Genomic DNA, 15,233 nt, shown 5'->3' with positions numbered 1-15,233 from the left:
ACGGAAGTATCCGTCAAAATGTATTATATTGATAAAGGTGCATTTATGTTTACAAGCGGATTGGAGAACCATAGAAAGCACGGGTGCAGTTTTTTTAGTAAAGAATGGGTGCATTATATAAGAAGCGTTGAATAGAAATAAGTTGGGCACACAGTTGATGTACTTCAGGAAGCAGGAAGACTAGACTCAACAGACTCTTTTTTAAGTATACCCGATCACCCTTACTAAACTGAGGGGCAAAAGAGTTGTGTTTTTTATGCAATTGCATGCTGAAAGAACCGTTGTTCAATTTGATTATATTTATTTATCCATCACTCATTTCTGCAAGAGTTTGTGAAAAGTAATCTGTGGCTGGGTAATTTTGTGTAAAAATATATTGGTTCAATGAAGACTGGGGTAAGAAATTTAATTTGCAATATATTTGCAATTTGCCAATAATATGGCATCATTTAAGTATGAACTGGACAGTTGTCTTTTCAAATAGATCATTTTACATTTTTTTCTACTTCACATCTATCAATCAGAACATTCAGAAAATGTTGGAAATATCGTTGTATTTTAGGAAACCTTATACTTCTGAATAAGGAACTTTTAAAATAGCAAATTGAGATCAAATGCATCATCACTCGTAGCATTTTCACTGCATACTTCATTGGAAGTAGTTCCGTGCACGTGAGACACAACCGCGACAGTTGTGAACTGTTCAAATAGTGTCCGTTTGCTATCGCCTTTAAATACAAATTGTTACACATTGTAACAGTCATGTTCACATTAACTGGAGACCAGTGAAGATCCGTGGTAGAATAGGTCTTCAGTAACCCATGTTTGTCGTAAAAGGCGACTATGCTTGTCGTAAGAGGCGGCTAACGGGACCGGGTGGTCAGGCTCGCTGACTTGGTTGATGCATGTCATCGGATCCCATTTGCGTGGGTCGAAGATCATTATGTCAATTACTGGATTGTCTGGTTACCCGGTTGCAAAAATGACCACGAGAGGGGCACGAGTCGCTATTCGGCTTGTCCCAGAATAACACGAGTTGGCCACGAATGGAATGACTAACTCATACACGTGTCTCTTGTAAAAGTGATTCACCTCCTAGTATTAATTCAGCACATCATGTTAACACAAAAAAATGCCCTGAAGGGTATTTATTTCATATATGAATACAGAAGGTAAATCTGTGTATTTGTGTGTCCATTCATCTTGACATCCATCCTGAAAAGAGATGCACATGTGCAGTCATATACAAGACAGGGAAGGCAAGTCCAGAATGCACAGTTTGAAATCTCATGGCATGATTGTGTGTGTGTGTGTGTGTGTGTGTGTGTGTGTGTGTGTGTGTGTGTGTGTGTGTGTGTGTGTGTGTGTGTGTGTGTGTGTGTGTGTGTGTGTGTGTGTGTGTGAGTGAGTTTGGTTTAACGCCGCTTTTAACAGTATTCCAGTTATATCGCGGCATGTCAGCTTAATGTGGCAATAAAGCCCGAAGTGATGCAGGTCTCAGACGTTTACCACTTCGGTGAAACCAACGAGCACGGGTATGGTGCTGACAAACCTAGAAACATAATTGGGGCGAACCGGGATTCGAACCCACAATCATAGGTTTCTGGCGTGTCCAAGGGACGCAACTCTGCACAGCGAATCGCGGCGCCTTTGACGACTCGGCCACCCCATGGCATGAGTTTACTGGGCAGGCCAAGTCGCCGCAATTCGATGTGCAACGTTGCGTCCTGGAGGCTTGCAGGCTTCCCATGAGCATGAGTTCAAATCCAACATAAGGCCTGATAATGATCGTTGGTTTGTCAGCACCATACCCGTGCTCGCGGATTTTACGGAAGCAGCAGACGATTAAGAGTCGCACTTCGAGCGTTCCCCTCACAATGAGCCACCACGCCAAACTAAAGACTGAAATACCTAACACAACTCACTCGCTCATTATACTCGTTTCAAATGTGACAGCAAAGACGCTTCTCTGTGTACAGTATATAGTTGGATACCACTTACCTAGGACTGCATGTTGTAGTGTACAGTTAGACAACACTTACCTAGGACTGCATGTTGCAGTGTACAGTTGGACAACACTTACCTAGGACTGCATGTTGCAGTGTACAGTTGGACAACACTTACCTAGGACTGCATGTTGTAGTGTACAGTTAGACAACACTTACCTAGGACTGCATGTTGCAGTGTACAGTTAGACAACACTTACCTAGGACTGCATGTTGCAGTGTACAGTTGGACAACACTTACCTAGGACTGCATGTTGTAGTGTACAGTTGGACAACACTTACCTAGGACTGCATGTTGCAGTGTACAGTTGGACAACACTTACCTAGGACTGCATGTTGCAGTGTACAGTTGGACAACACTTACCTAGGACTGCATGTTGCAGTGTACAGTTGGACAACACTTACCTAGGACTGCATGTTGCAGTGTACAGTTGGACAACACTTACCTAGGACTGCATCATGTAGTGTACAGTTGGACAACACTTACCTAGGACTGCATGTTGCAGTGTACAGTTGGACAACACTTACCTAGGACTGCATGTTGTAGTGTACAGTTGGACAACACTTACCTAGGACTGCATGTTGTAGTGTACAGTTGGACAACACATACCTAGGACTGCATGTTGCAGTGTACAGTTGGACAATACTTACCTAGGACTGCATGTTACAGTGTATAGTTGGACAACATTTGCCTGGAACTGTTATTTGCTGACAGGAGTTCGGCAGATTCCAATGAGGACATCTACAAAATAGACGTATATAGAATAGATTGTGTTGGACAGAGGGCATCCTATGGTTATAGTTGACCTCCTTTGTCCGTGTCAATACCTATTGCTGAATGTATGATTTTGTCAGTATTTGCTCTGCTTTGTAAGATCGACACAAACTAGTGTACAAACTAGGAAACTATAGTCGCGTGTTGACTGAATTAAAGAAAAGGGAATCTCTCTAAATTTAATCATGGGTTAAACAGTTTGATTCTAAATCCTCAGCCATAAATTCCTTGTGTAACATTCAGAATGAAAGTTCAGATAGTCGACTTAGAGGCGCTTACATGTCAGCACAGCTGACGTCATTGAACTCCGCATCTTCACAGGTACACTCCAGCTGGCAGCCATCCTTCCAGGTCTCATCCTGCTTGTACTGGGTACCGTGGTACACGCAGACTGGGGATACAGTACAACATTGTGTAACAGAGTGTCATGGGCCCCGCAAACTGGGGATACAGTACTACATTGTGTAACAGAGTGTCATGGTACACGCAAACTGGGGATACAGTACTGCATTGTATAACAGAGTCTCCAGGTACTCGCAAACTGGGGATACAGTACAACATTGTGTAACAGAGTATCATGGTACCCGCAAACTGGAGATACAGTACAACATTGTGTAACAGAGTGTCATGGTACACGCAAACTGGGGATACAGTACAACATTGTGTAACAGAGTGTCATGGTACACGTAAACTGGGGATACAGTACTGCATTGTATAACAGAGTCTCCAGGTACTCGCAAACTGGGGATACAGTACAACATTGTGTAACAGAGTATCATGGTACCCGCAAACTGGAGATACAGTACAACATTGTGTAACAGAGTGTCATGGTACACGAAAACTGGGGATACAGTACTACATTGTGTAACAGAGTGTCATGGTACCTGCAAACTGGGGATACAGTACAGCATTGTGTAACAGAGTGTCATGGTACACGTAAACTGGGGATACAGTACTGCATTGTATAACAGAGTCTCCAGGTACTCGCAAACAGGGGATACGATACAACATTGTATAAGAGAGTGTCACTGTACACGTTCACTAGATATCAAAGCAGTGTTGTATTGTACGGATACATGTACATGTGACACGTGTAAACCTTATCGGACAACAATTACAAAAAATATTCTGTTTAAACATTAAAAACGCACAGAGATAATCATATTTGTAAAAAAATAATTTTAAGCGTTTATTTCCCGACTATGTTGGCGATTAATATGAATAATATTTACAGAATTCCCCGAACGTGCCGGTAGCCCCGTGACCTTCATAAGGGGACAAGGTCACCCGCTTTGTCGTGGTCGGTGTAGTAGTTGTGGTTGGCATGGTGGTTTGAGTTGTTGTTGACGCTGGTGTTGTTGTTTGGGTCACTAGATGTAAAAAAAAACAACGTGAAACACCCAAGTGATTTTTATTAACCTCATCTCTGTGACCAATCATGTTTCGTCATAAATGGTACATATCAAAATAGTAACAAGGCTGTACATGGTTCACCACCTGTTGGGCATTGTCTGGCACGTGATTGGCTGAAATATTAATGGAATGTCACGCCCGCTGAAAATGGACATACGTGTAAACATGTTACCAATTTAACAGCGACACGTTTCCATGAAGATCGGGGGTAGAATAGGTCTTCAGCAACCCATGCTTGTCGTAAGAGGCGACTAACTGGATCGGTTGGTGAATGTCATCGTATCCTTATTGCGTTGATCGATGCTCATGATGTCAATCACTTGATTGTCTGGTCCAGACCGCCGTCGTATAGCTGTAATATTGCTGGGTGCGGCGTTAAACAACAAGCTAAGAAACAAACATTTTTTAACTACTTGATGTTTAGGTTAGGTTTGTTTGGGGTTTGATCCTCTTCATTAACGTCACGGTACTCATACACCACATTACGAAGTACCTAGTTAACCATAAATATATCCTGATTGGCTGGATTATCTACTTTGGCTATAAAACCTCTACATACTCACCAACTGACTAAGACTGAAATTGAACAAGGGAATATATCACCTGGACTCAAATGGAAATATCACACAAGATACCCTACTGTAAACGAAAACCTTGATGCATTAACACGGCTTGAAAACCAATATCGTATGCTGAAAAGAATCTCTGTGTTCCAAATACAAAAATATTGATTCCAAGTTGACCTTATCTTTTGTTACTTGACTATGCAAGCCAGGCAATGCGTTGCATCGCCGAGTCCTTGAAGCTACCCTAACACTTCAGAATCTAAACTTCGCATGCCTTTCAGAGCATGTCTTACTCTTATCCTTTCCAGGACATGCTACACGCTGACCCTTTCAAACTTTCAAATTTACTTACCCTTTCAGTACATGCGATGTATTTGTCCTTGAGAACTTAAAGTAAGCTAACTCTTGCAGCCACCCAAAATAATCTGCTAATGCTATTGTTGATCTTGTTAACTGATATACGCGAGAAAGTACTCTGTGGGATTGCATCCCATTGTGCCTACAATCCCAATGTGCCTACAGAAAGCACCTGAAGTGTAGGCACAATGGGGTATAATTTTCTCCCCTCTTAGAATAATGGAACATTCCTGACAGCTGTAAGTATCACCAATTACATGAGGGAAAGAATTATACCCCAGAATAATGGAACCTCCCTGATAAGTATCATGTAATCACTTGAAGTGGAAGACATATATCCAAATACATTTATACATTCTAAAAGACAGATGGGAACCTCATCCTGAGTAGATACATCAATACCATTATATATGTTTGTACTGAACATGAACACAATCGTGAGAAGATGCTGGAGCATATATATATTATCTTGTTTTTACTGTTGAGGATTGTTCACGTTGAATGATGTGGTAAGGGTTAGGGTTGGAGATGAACTTTCGCCTGATGGGATTCAGACAGACTTTCAGGTATCGGCTGTCAGGGCAGTTGAAGAAGTTTACCCAGATGCTGAGGTGCGAGGATGGGTTTTTTTCAATTTCACCTAAGAATGTAGCCCACAAAGGACTAGCGATTGACTGCAAGGAGATGCCACAAATCAGAGCCAACATGAGAAGAGCAGCAGCCATTCCTTCCACTTGACCAAGTTCAAGACACCATGCTTTGCAGCTACGGAAGAAGGTCCTGAGGTCGGGAGAAGATAGCCAACTTCAACGACTACATCACTACCGGGGTGGACTCCGATGCACGCTTTCCAGCACGAATCTTGACACAGTATGGCAACATGGGACCCAGATCCAACAATCACTTGGAAGGATGACACAATAAACCTCTTTGTAGCCAACATCAAGAACATTGAAGCTGCGAACAAGATCAAACGTGTCCAACTGGATCACGGTGCCCTTCCCAAGTGTGTATATCGTGAACTTGACTCCAGGCTTATGAGACTAACAGAGCACACCCAGCCTGGAAGAAAGACTCCACTTCAATTCCTAGACGCTGCTGGACATTCGATTAAATTGGCAAAACAGTTTGTGGACTTTGACTCTGGTAACTTTCAGGTCTGTGAATTAGACTGTTTCCATGACAGAGTAATAAGAAATTCATACCGCGAATTTAAATATTTCATATTGCCATTCATAAGTTGTGCATTTCTGTGATATGATTTGACTGACTTTGTAGCAAAACCTAAATGATAGATGAACAAAACCACATAACAAATGACTATGCGATGTTCTTTATTGTCCCCCGCCGCGCAAAAGCGCGGAGCGGGGGACATAGTATTCACGACCGTCCGTACGTCCCACCTGTTTGTTGCCGCGATATCTCAAGAACTAAACACTGGATTGTCTTCATATTTGGAACTATGGTGTATATACAGACTCCGCAGACACCAGTCGATTTTGGTGACCTTAACTTTATTTTCAAGGTAACAGCGGGGAAATCTTTTATTCGAGATGGAAAACAGTGTTGCTGCGATATCTCGAGAACTAATTTCTGGATTCCTTCATGTTTGATGATATTGGCTTTTGGAGTTGGAAAACGGGTGGTGCCTCGATATATCCAAAATTTACGACAAATAGTTCCATAGAGGTATGTAACACAGAAAATAATATTATTCAAAAGGAATAAAATATTTGGAAAAAAACACATATCGGTGGGGGGACATTTCGTCACTTTATGACAAATACTTGTTGTTATTTATTCCCCAGGATTCTACACTTTGGTCAATGGACAGGTTCATTTATCATGCGTAATTTAGGTTAAACGTTTTATGCTGTATCCTGACCATTAGACCATATCATGTTGTTTTAAACTGTAGGCATATTGGGGCCTGCTCTTGGGGGACTTTCTTACCTCCCCACAGTGACTGCAATGCGTTACTCCTATAATTTCAAGCACTATGTTATAAACTTTCGAAACATGTAGCAAGCTTACCGTTGCAGAACTCGCAGTAGGCTCTGCAGTTTTTCTCCGCCCACGACTTATAAAAGGAGTTAATACAGGTGTCCTTTTGAAACTGGTTGCAGTTCTTTACGAGATCCACACATGGAGGGGCTGTGGTCGGTGGTGGGCCTAGCATAAACAGAGAGGACAATCAAAATGTCAAAGATGGTCAAACCACATAAGATAAATATTCTAAATATGATTTAGACAAGCTGGATAATGCAGAAGGCTGCAGTGTTGGGGAGTCTTCACATGCTCCGAAAAGTTATGGGTGGGTTTGACTAGGCAGCGCTTCCTGGGAGAAGTCCCATTCGCTGTCTGGGCTGCGTGTAGATGGGCAAGGCCCTGAGCTGATGATGAGCCTAACCAGCCTGACTGTGTCAGAATTACCCAAACCCTCTTTGCTACATTTAAAAAAAATCTGTAGATAATGATAATAATTAATATCATTACATGTATTATTGTAATATGTTTTTGCTTCACAACACATTTGTCAGGACATTAAGAATGTTTTATTCTTTATTTTAAAACCTGAGGGAAACTTAGGTTTTCAAGAATTATATAGTAACCAGTCGCAAAACACAATCGCAATGATGATTCATTTAACATATAAGGATGCTCGGATAAAAAACTCGATAACTTGTACTGATGACAATTATACTACTCAACAGAATTGTAAGACCACGCGATTCATTTATGTTACGATAGTTAATCTGTCATACCTTAATATATGCCACTCAAAAGAAGTTAAGAACCACCAGATTCTTCTATATTACTCAACATTTAGTTAATCTGTCATGACAGAGTATAGTAAAATGAAAGTGAGTGAGTTGGTTTTAACGCCGCTTTTAACAGTATTCCAGTTATATCGCGGTGTGTCAGCTTAATGTGGGAGGAAAGCCCGAAGTGATGCAGGTCTCAAACGTTTACTACTTCGGTGAAACCCACAAGCACGGGTATGGTGCTGACAAACCTAGAAACATAATCGGGGCGAACGGTATGTAAAATGAAAGAGGATGGTGGTCCTTAAACATCTCTTAAGTCGTATATATTGTTTTGCAGGCGTGTGTGTGTGTGTGTGTTGGGGGTGGTGGCTATGTAGAAGGTAACAGTTTGCCTACTTGTTCCACAGAAGCTGCAGTAAGCCCTGCATCTGACCCCGGCCCAGTCCTTGTAGCTCCCTGTACACACGCCTCTCCCGTAGTTGGCGCAGTTGGCGATGGTGTCGTGGCACGCTGCAGCAGGAAGGAACACTGTAAATACTTCACGCTCTGTTTAAAACTCGTCCACTAAGTCTGACTGTTTATCATACACTAGTACGTAGAGATGACTATTTTTTGGAGTTAAAGACTAGCGATGCTACTGCCATGGCTGTGCCACAATTTACCTTCATCAACGTAGATTTCCATGCTTGCATATTGGTCAGAACACGCACAATTTTCACAATTCAGCCAAATGCTGGGGACTATTTATGTAATGGTAGCAGCTCTGATGTTAAGTTATGAATGAGTTTTCAAAGATTCCTATATGTTTATTATAAAAAAGGTGCATTTGGGAAAAGGCGAAAGGTAAAATATCTGTTAATCAGTACGTTTTTATTCTTTACGGCTATGAATGCCATCAATAATGCAGAACTGTATCGGGTTCCATATTTGGCTTGTCATTGATGTATTGCCGTCGATTCAATTGACAATTGAACTGCATCGATAGATTGTGTAAGATTATAAGGAGCAATATGTCCACAGTGAACGAATGATCTAAAATCTATTTGGCCATGGATTTCTGAGGTATAACAGATATATCTCAGCTTGGTCTGGTGGGTTATATGCAAACGCCTTTCTAGCAATGGTCACTGCAAACTTACCGGCGTCAGTCGTGGTCTTCACTGTCGTTGTGGGCATCGGAGTTGTCGTTCTGTAGTTAGGGTGGTGTGTTTCTGCAGGCACATATGAAGGCGTTATACTGGTTTTGTCAACACTGCAGGTACATAAACAATACAACGTGCATGGTAGTGTGATCTAGAGGTATGCTTCGTGTCCTTTCACCAACATGCACATGTTACAAATCAAGCGTAGTTCTGGCGGGCGTATTGTAGGGCAGTGATCCTCGATGCGATCATGAAGACCCGGAGTATTGCTGTGCGGCGTTGGGTGACAGACAAAAACTTACTTTTTCATACAAATTGTGTGCCATGCGGGTGCTACCTGTAGAGTGGGACATGATTACCCTTTTTTGCGAACACCTGGTGTCATCACTGATTTTCAGTGATCCATTCATGTAATGTTCACCACTATGAATTCTATTTATTTCCAATGGAATTCGCCTCGGCACATAATCGAGACTGGTTATGCTCCGGCGTTGACGTTTTATATGTGTTGTAGTGCACCTGTAACCACACATAACCAGTAGCAGTGAAGCACCGTTATTCCGGGAGGTTCCTTCAGAAATCTTCCATGGTTAAAACATTTCCAGATCATTATTTTTTAAAACTGTATAGGCAGATATTTCTAACAGTAATCTCATATATGATTTGATCAAGTCATCACAGTGAAAGATCGTGATATATGGTCATGTAGTGTAGTGACGACGTGGATCCCCAATCAGCGTCCACATCTCCCTGTCTCCCCATTCCTTTTCATCTCCACCCCTTCCATCTTCCTCCATCCCCTCGCCTCCTCCACCCAGTCACCTACATCTTCTCCACCCTCCGTCATCTCCACCCCTTCAATCTTCCTCTATCCCCTCGCCTCCTCCAAAATCTTCAACCCTTTAACCCCCTCCACCCAGTCCCCCACATACCCTCCATCCTCCGTCATATCACCTCCTCCAACGTGCCTCCCCCATCCTGTCACCCCTCCACCCAGTCACCTACACCCTCTCCGTCACCCCCCCCCCCTACACCCCCTCTGCCTCCCCATCCTTAAACCCCCTCCACCCACTCACCTACACCCCCTCCGTCACCACCCCTACACCCCCTCTACATGCCCCATCCTTTAACCACCTCCACCCTGTCCCCTCACTCCTCTCCTCCCCTCCATCCCCTCACCCAATCCATCCTCCCAACCCTACATCCGATCTCCTTATCCTCTCACCCCATCCATCCCGTCCCCTCCAACACTCTCTATCCCCTCTCATCATCCATTCTACCACCCCTAAATCCGGCCCCTCCCTTCTCACCGTGGCAGAAGTTGCAGTAGCTCCTGCAGTGGTTGTGAGCCCAGTCACTGAAGTTGGGGTTGGTGCAGGTGTCCTTGTTGAACTCGTGACAGTTGGGGATGGTGTCATTGCAGGGTGGAGCCGGCGTTGTGAATTTAGCTGCATTTTACCGAACAATTTATAGAGATTCGTACCTTTTCAATTCCATATTCCATTATCTAGTACAGAATTCAGCTCTAGTTATACATTAGCTGTAGGGAAGAAATGTTCTGTATAAAGCAAAAACATCTTTAGATGCTAGGTGTCCATAAACAGTCATCAAATATAGACTATCAACATTTAAACCACGAGACTACTGTGTGAATACTGACGGTCAATGGTACAAAACTCGCAGTAAGCGGCACAGCGTTGAAGAGCCCAGGGTTGGTAGTCGTAACACACTTGATAGTCGTACTTGTGGCAGTCAGTGTCGTTATGGTCCCGACATTCCGTGACTGGAAAAAATAGTATTTAACGAAATAAAGACACGGATAAATAGAGTTACACAATCATGTTTGTCATACTGATTTTTACCCAACGTGTGTCAGAATTCTTGTATTTCCCGAGCGAGAGCGAGGGAAATACATGATTTCTTACACGAGTTTTGTAAAATCAATGTGCCACACATGCAAGTACTGTTATAATGTCTTTGTTAAACACTTTCATAATCCTTTTGAGCTCCCCTAGAGAAATTTGCACAGATCACGCCCGTCGTTTTAGAAAACCACAATTGTCTAATGAAGTCAACAATTTTCAGCTGTGCCGTTGTTTCTAGTGTGACGTGAATCGGACCTCACGTCACAATAAAATTCGAATGACGTAAACACTACACTGGTGCGCGTGAAAGGAATTTGCACTTTTGCATACGATTTTTATTTACTCAGGGTAAAGCTCAGGATTAGAATTGATCTTCAGAAACTCATGCTAGTTGCAAGAGGCAATTAACGGGGTCGGGTAGCCAGGCTCGTCGACTTGATGCATGTTACCGTATCCCAAATGCGTTGATTGCAAAATGTTATTATAATTAATATATTTAAAAATATTAATATTATTCTGCTCAACTTGGCTTTCTGTGTGGTTTAAAGTATCAGACGTTGTCAGCAACACTGTAGTTCCATGGCGGAAATTATACACAACAATTAAAAGCGTCGCGGGTATGTCTGTGAAGAAAGTCGGGTGTTCTGAGACACGAGCGGATTCCTTAAAGACAAATACACACATTGGCTGCAGTACCAACTGTGTTGTTACAATGTTCGTTGGGTACCTGCAGTCTGGAACTGACAAATATCGGTTGCCTTGGTACCAACATTGATGCGATGGTACAGAGACTCTATACAGACTTTTGTCAGACATATGGAGGGAGCGCAGGTGACCCAGTCATTGAAGGCATTTCACTGTGCAGAGTTACGTCCCTTAGTTCAGTTTGGCTGAGTCTTGTCACCATTTGAAATCTACTGAACATACACAAAACTGACACTGTTGGCTATGGCAATCGCGGATGCCCCAGAGGTATCATGCGCTGAATGTCGCTGTAAAGAGTCGTGGTTCGAATCCCAGAATCGCCCCGATTACGAGCCTTGGTTTGTCACCACCATTCCCGTGTTCGTGTGCGTGCTTCACATAACTGGTAGACGTCTAAATCATTCGGGCTTTCCTCTCACACTATCTCACCTTGATATAGCTGAAATACTGTTCAAAGCGGCGTTTCACCTAAATCACTCACTCAGTTAGATCAAGAAAACAAAACTCACTGTTGAACTCCTTGCTGACGTGGGAAGTGGGGCCATTGTCGGACGAGCTATCAAGAAGAAACCGACGACCCAATTCTGTAAAACGATATAGCTAATATTACACAAGGCCTTCAGGTGTATTTAAATGTGCAGTACCTCAACTACAGATGGTTGTATAGGTAACGAGATCGGTATTGTATGAACACTCCTCTCTGGCTGAACCCTGAGTCTCGAGAATATAGTGTTGTGGCTCTCAATATATCGTGAAATATCCAGCTGCAGTAACGAAGTTACAATTTCAAATATGGTGATCTTGCCATCTTATCTGTTATTATTGTGTTAAAAATGTGCTTACTTATCATCCATTTACAGGTCTTTACCGTGTGTATAATCTATATTGATATTTAACCTTTCTTTACCCTACATTGTAACCGCATTTGCTTTACATGTTGTTGTTGTTGTTGTTGAAGACGTATGGCGATATATTATGTTTGAGATTCCTACTCTAATGTATGGAATATATTCATTGTAAAATATTCAGTATATTTCCTAAACGTAATCATTTCATTTTTGTAGTACTAACACTGGTATTATTCGTATAGTTAACCTAAACGTAATCATTTCATTTTTGTAGTACTAACACTGGTATTATTCGTATAGTTAACCTAAACGTAATCATTTCATTTTTGTAGTACTAACACTGGTATTATTCGTATAGTTAACCTAAACGTAATCATTTCATTTTTGTAGTACTAACACTGGTATTATTCGTATAGTTAACCTAAACGTAATCATTTCATTTTTGTAGTACTAACACTGGTATTATTCGTATAGTTAACCTAAACGTAATCATTTAATTTTTGTAGTACTAACACTGGTATTATTCGTATAGTTTTATACCATGTGAATAACAAAAGAAACATCCTTCATCATTTATATGTATGTAGAAATATACAGATATACGACACTAGGCGGGAGGAACAGATACTTTTTTATATTGTTCCAAATTTATTGAATTCTGGGCCAGCGGAGCCGCAAAAACGAATTACTTACCTTTTACAACAAATGTTATATTTGGGATAACGCTTTCTATGTAAAGTACAAATTCTAATGAGATTGAAGTCCGCCAACTGGTTGTCCAGATACACAAGGTACATGATCAATACTACCGACATCGGACTTCCATTTCTGTGAAAGCCTCAGTGGCTGAATGGGTTGGATCGCTAACTTTGTGTGCTGGCGATTGGGTGCCCCACTCTGTGAGATGAGATTCAGCCCAACAAAGTAACCGAATTTGTACTTTACTTAGAAAGCGTTATCCAAAATATTACATTTGTTACATTTGACCACTTTCTAAATAGCATTGTGTATCCATAGTTACCTTTTAACTCAAATATGATATAAGATATATATAATATTATAGTAATAGTTGCAAATAATTGTTCTGATCTCTTAAGATTTGACATGTGAGTATTTGACACTACCTCTCAAAGATTGTAGTATGTTGGTGGGCCACCAGCTGAAGCCGGACGCTGCCTGCACCAGTGTCACTGAAACATGTTTACAACCGAGGTGAAGACAACGCTCTGATTGGTGAACGTATGGTGAATATATGTATGCAATGCGACCTTTTGGTAAGTTTTTGTTTTGCTTCTTTGTTTGTTAAACGCCACACTCAGCAATGTTCCATCTAAGTGACGGCGATATGTGAATAATTTAGTCCAGTGATCGATATACTGAGCAAGGATCCATGTCGTCGGGGTATGATCACATGCAATCAACCAAGTCACCGAGTCTGACCGCGCGATCCAACTTTTCGCCTCCTGCGACCAGAATAGGTCGTTTGGGACCTAGTCCAACCCGGAACCTCGCAGGACCTTTTGAGAAGACAGCAGCAGGTGACAGGAGAAGACACAACATCCGGGTATACGTGTTCGATAGCCAAGATAACCGCATTTCATTTTTCTTATTTATACTCAGCTTATGGCAACGAAAATCCAATGCAAAAAACGATAAAGAATGTTATTCCTATTGTGCACATGCATGTGGACCCTTTAAATCATATATAATGCACATGTATGCAACCCTCTTTAAATCACATACAATGCACATGCGTTAAACATCTTTTAAATCACGTGTAATGCACATTAATGGCAACATTTACTTGCATTTTGTTAAAACATACTTTTTTTATGAAAATTGTGGGAGTGGCGGGTGCTACCGGTAGAGCAAGACATGCCTACTCTTTTCGCGAACACCTGGTGTCATCACTGATTTTCAGTGATCATTCATATGCTATTCATTATTATGGTGCCTTTAACGCCAAATAGAATCTGTGTCGGCAGATAACCGAGACTGGTTATTCTCTGGAATTGACGTTTTATACTATATGAAATGTTCGAATTTTCTTTTAAAACTTAAGGGGCGGTCGGGTAGCCTAGTGGTTTAAGCGTTCGCTCGTCACGCCCAAGACCCGGGTTCGATTCCCGACATGGGTACAATGTGTGAAGCCCATTTAAGGTGTCCCCCGCCGTGATATTGCTGGAATATTGCTAAAAGCGGCGTAAAACCAAACTCACTCACTCACTTAAGCATAAACATATTCAATATATTGCATTGCATCGTTTCGTTTTCAGTGAGTTAGCATAACATTCAACACAAAAAATTGTTTATAAGGACTGCAGGGGTTTCTCTGGACGAATATTAATAGATAAATCTTTTTCTGCCCCCCTTTTTTTCAAGGTACGAAAATAGATACCTAGATAAAAATAGCTATTTGTTCATGGTCAAAAAGGTTTAGAAGATGTTGAAGAACAAGTTCTTACTTTTTTTACATCAACTTACAACATGTTTGAGCAAAATCAAATATCAGTATGAATTATCGGTTGCCTATCTTTCAACAGTGTCCCATTTATGTTACAAACACAATGGAAATTGGGTCTGACTAAAATGATTGACAATTGCGATTATGCTTTTTATATATCAGTGATATAATAATAATGTGTAAAAATAATCACGAATCAATTAATCGTTTTACTTACCAGCAATAATACACAAACACAACGATCCTTTCATATTTAGAGTCTTACTCAGCGACAGGTGTCCTAAATTTCCAGAGCTAATTCAACACGCCTATGATATAACAGTG

General features: G+C 41.5%; 1 protein-coding gene across 2 annotated transcripts; it reads right to left on the bottom strand.

The window, feature by feature from the left end:
• Positions 1 to 1,119: 1,119 nt before the first annotated feature.
• LOC139452204 (uncharacterized) lies at positions 1,120 to 15,233 on the bottom strand. Of its 2 annotated transcripts, XM_071233585.1 has the most exons (12): positions 15,127 to 15,233; positions 13,570 to 13,635; positions 12,107 to 12,181; positions 10,688 to 10,810; positions 10,338 to 10,475; positions 9,025 to 9,096; positions 8,282 to 8,395; positions 7,152 to 7,289; positions 4,014 to 4,151; positions 3,061 to 3,172; positions 2,658 to 2,748; positions 1,120 to 1,215 (listed from the first exon to the last, which is right to left on the bottom strand). In XM_071233585.1, exons 1-11 carry the CDS (start codon positions 15,158 to 15,160, stop codon positions 2,658 to 2,660), a joined length of 1,101 nt encoding a protein of 366 aa, XP_071089686.1. In that variant the 5' UTR covers positions 15,161 to 15,233; the 3' UTR covers positions 1,120 to 1,215. The 2 variants fall into 2 exon arrangements, with proteins under 2 accessions (XP_071089686.1, XP_071089687.1); XM_071233586.1 differs by lacking the exon at positions 13,570 to 13,635.

This window comes from Haliotis cracherodii, unplaced genomic scaffold, assembly GCF_022045235.1.
Source record: "Haliotis cracherodii isolate W230 unplaced genomic scaffold, xgHalCrac1.p SCAF_9, whole genome shotgun sequence".
Taxonomy (NCBI): Eukaryota; Metazoa; Mollusca; class Gastropoda; order Lepetellida; family Haliotidae; genus Haliotis; species Haliotis cracherodii.
Note: the sequence above shows the minus strand (reverse complement) of the source record. Positions and strands in the feature narration are given on the sequence as shown.

What these genes read in the sequence shown, in the direction of transcription:
- LOC139452204 (XM_071233585.1), bottom strand. Translation starts at nt 15,160, where the DNA reads ATGAAAGGATCGTTGTGTTTGTGTATTATTGCTG. An exon ending in CGTCAGCAAGGAGTTCAACA is followed by an intron (nt 10,811 to 12,106) that starts GTGAGTTTTGTT and finishes TATTTTTTCCAG; the next exon opens with TCACGGAATGTCGGGACCAT. An exon ending in CTACTGCGAGTTCTGCAACG is followed by an intron (nt 4,152 to 7,151) that starts GTAAGCTTGCTA and finishes TTTTACATCTAG; the next exon opens with TGACCCAAACAACAACACCA.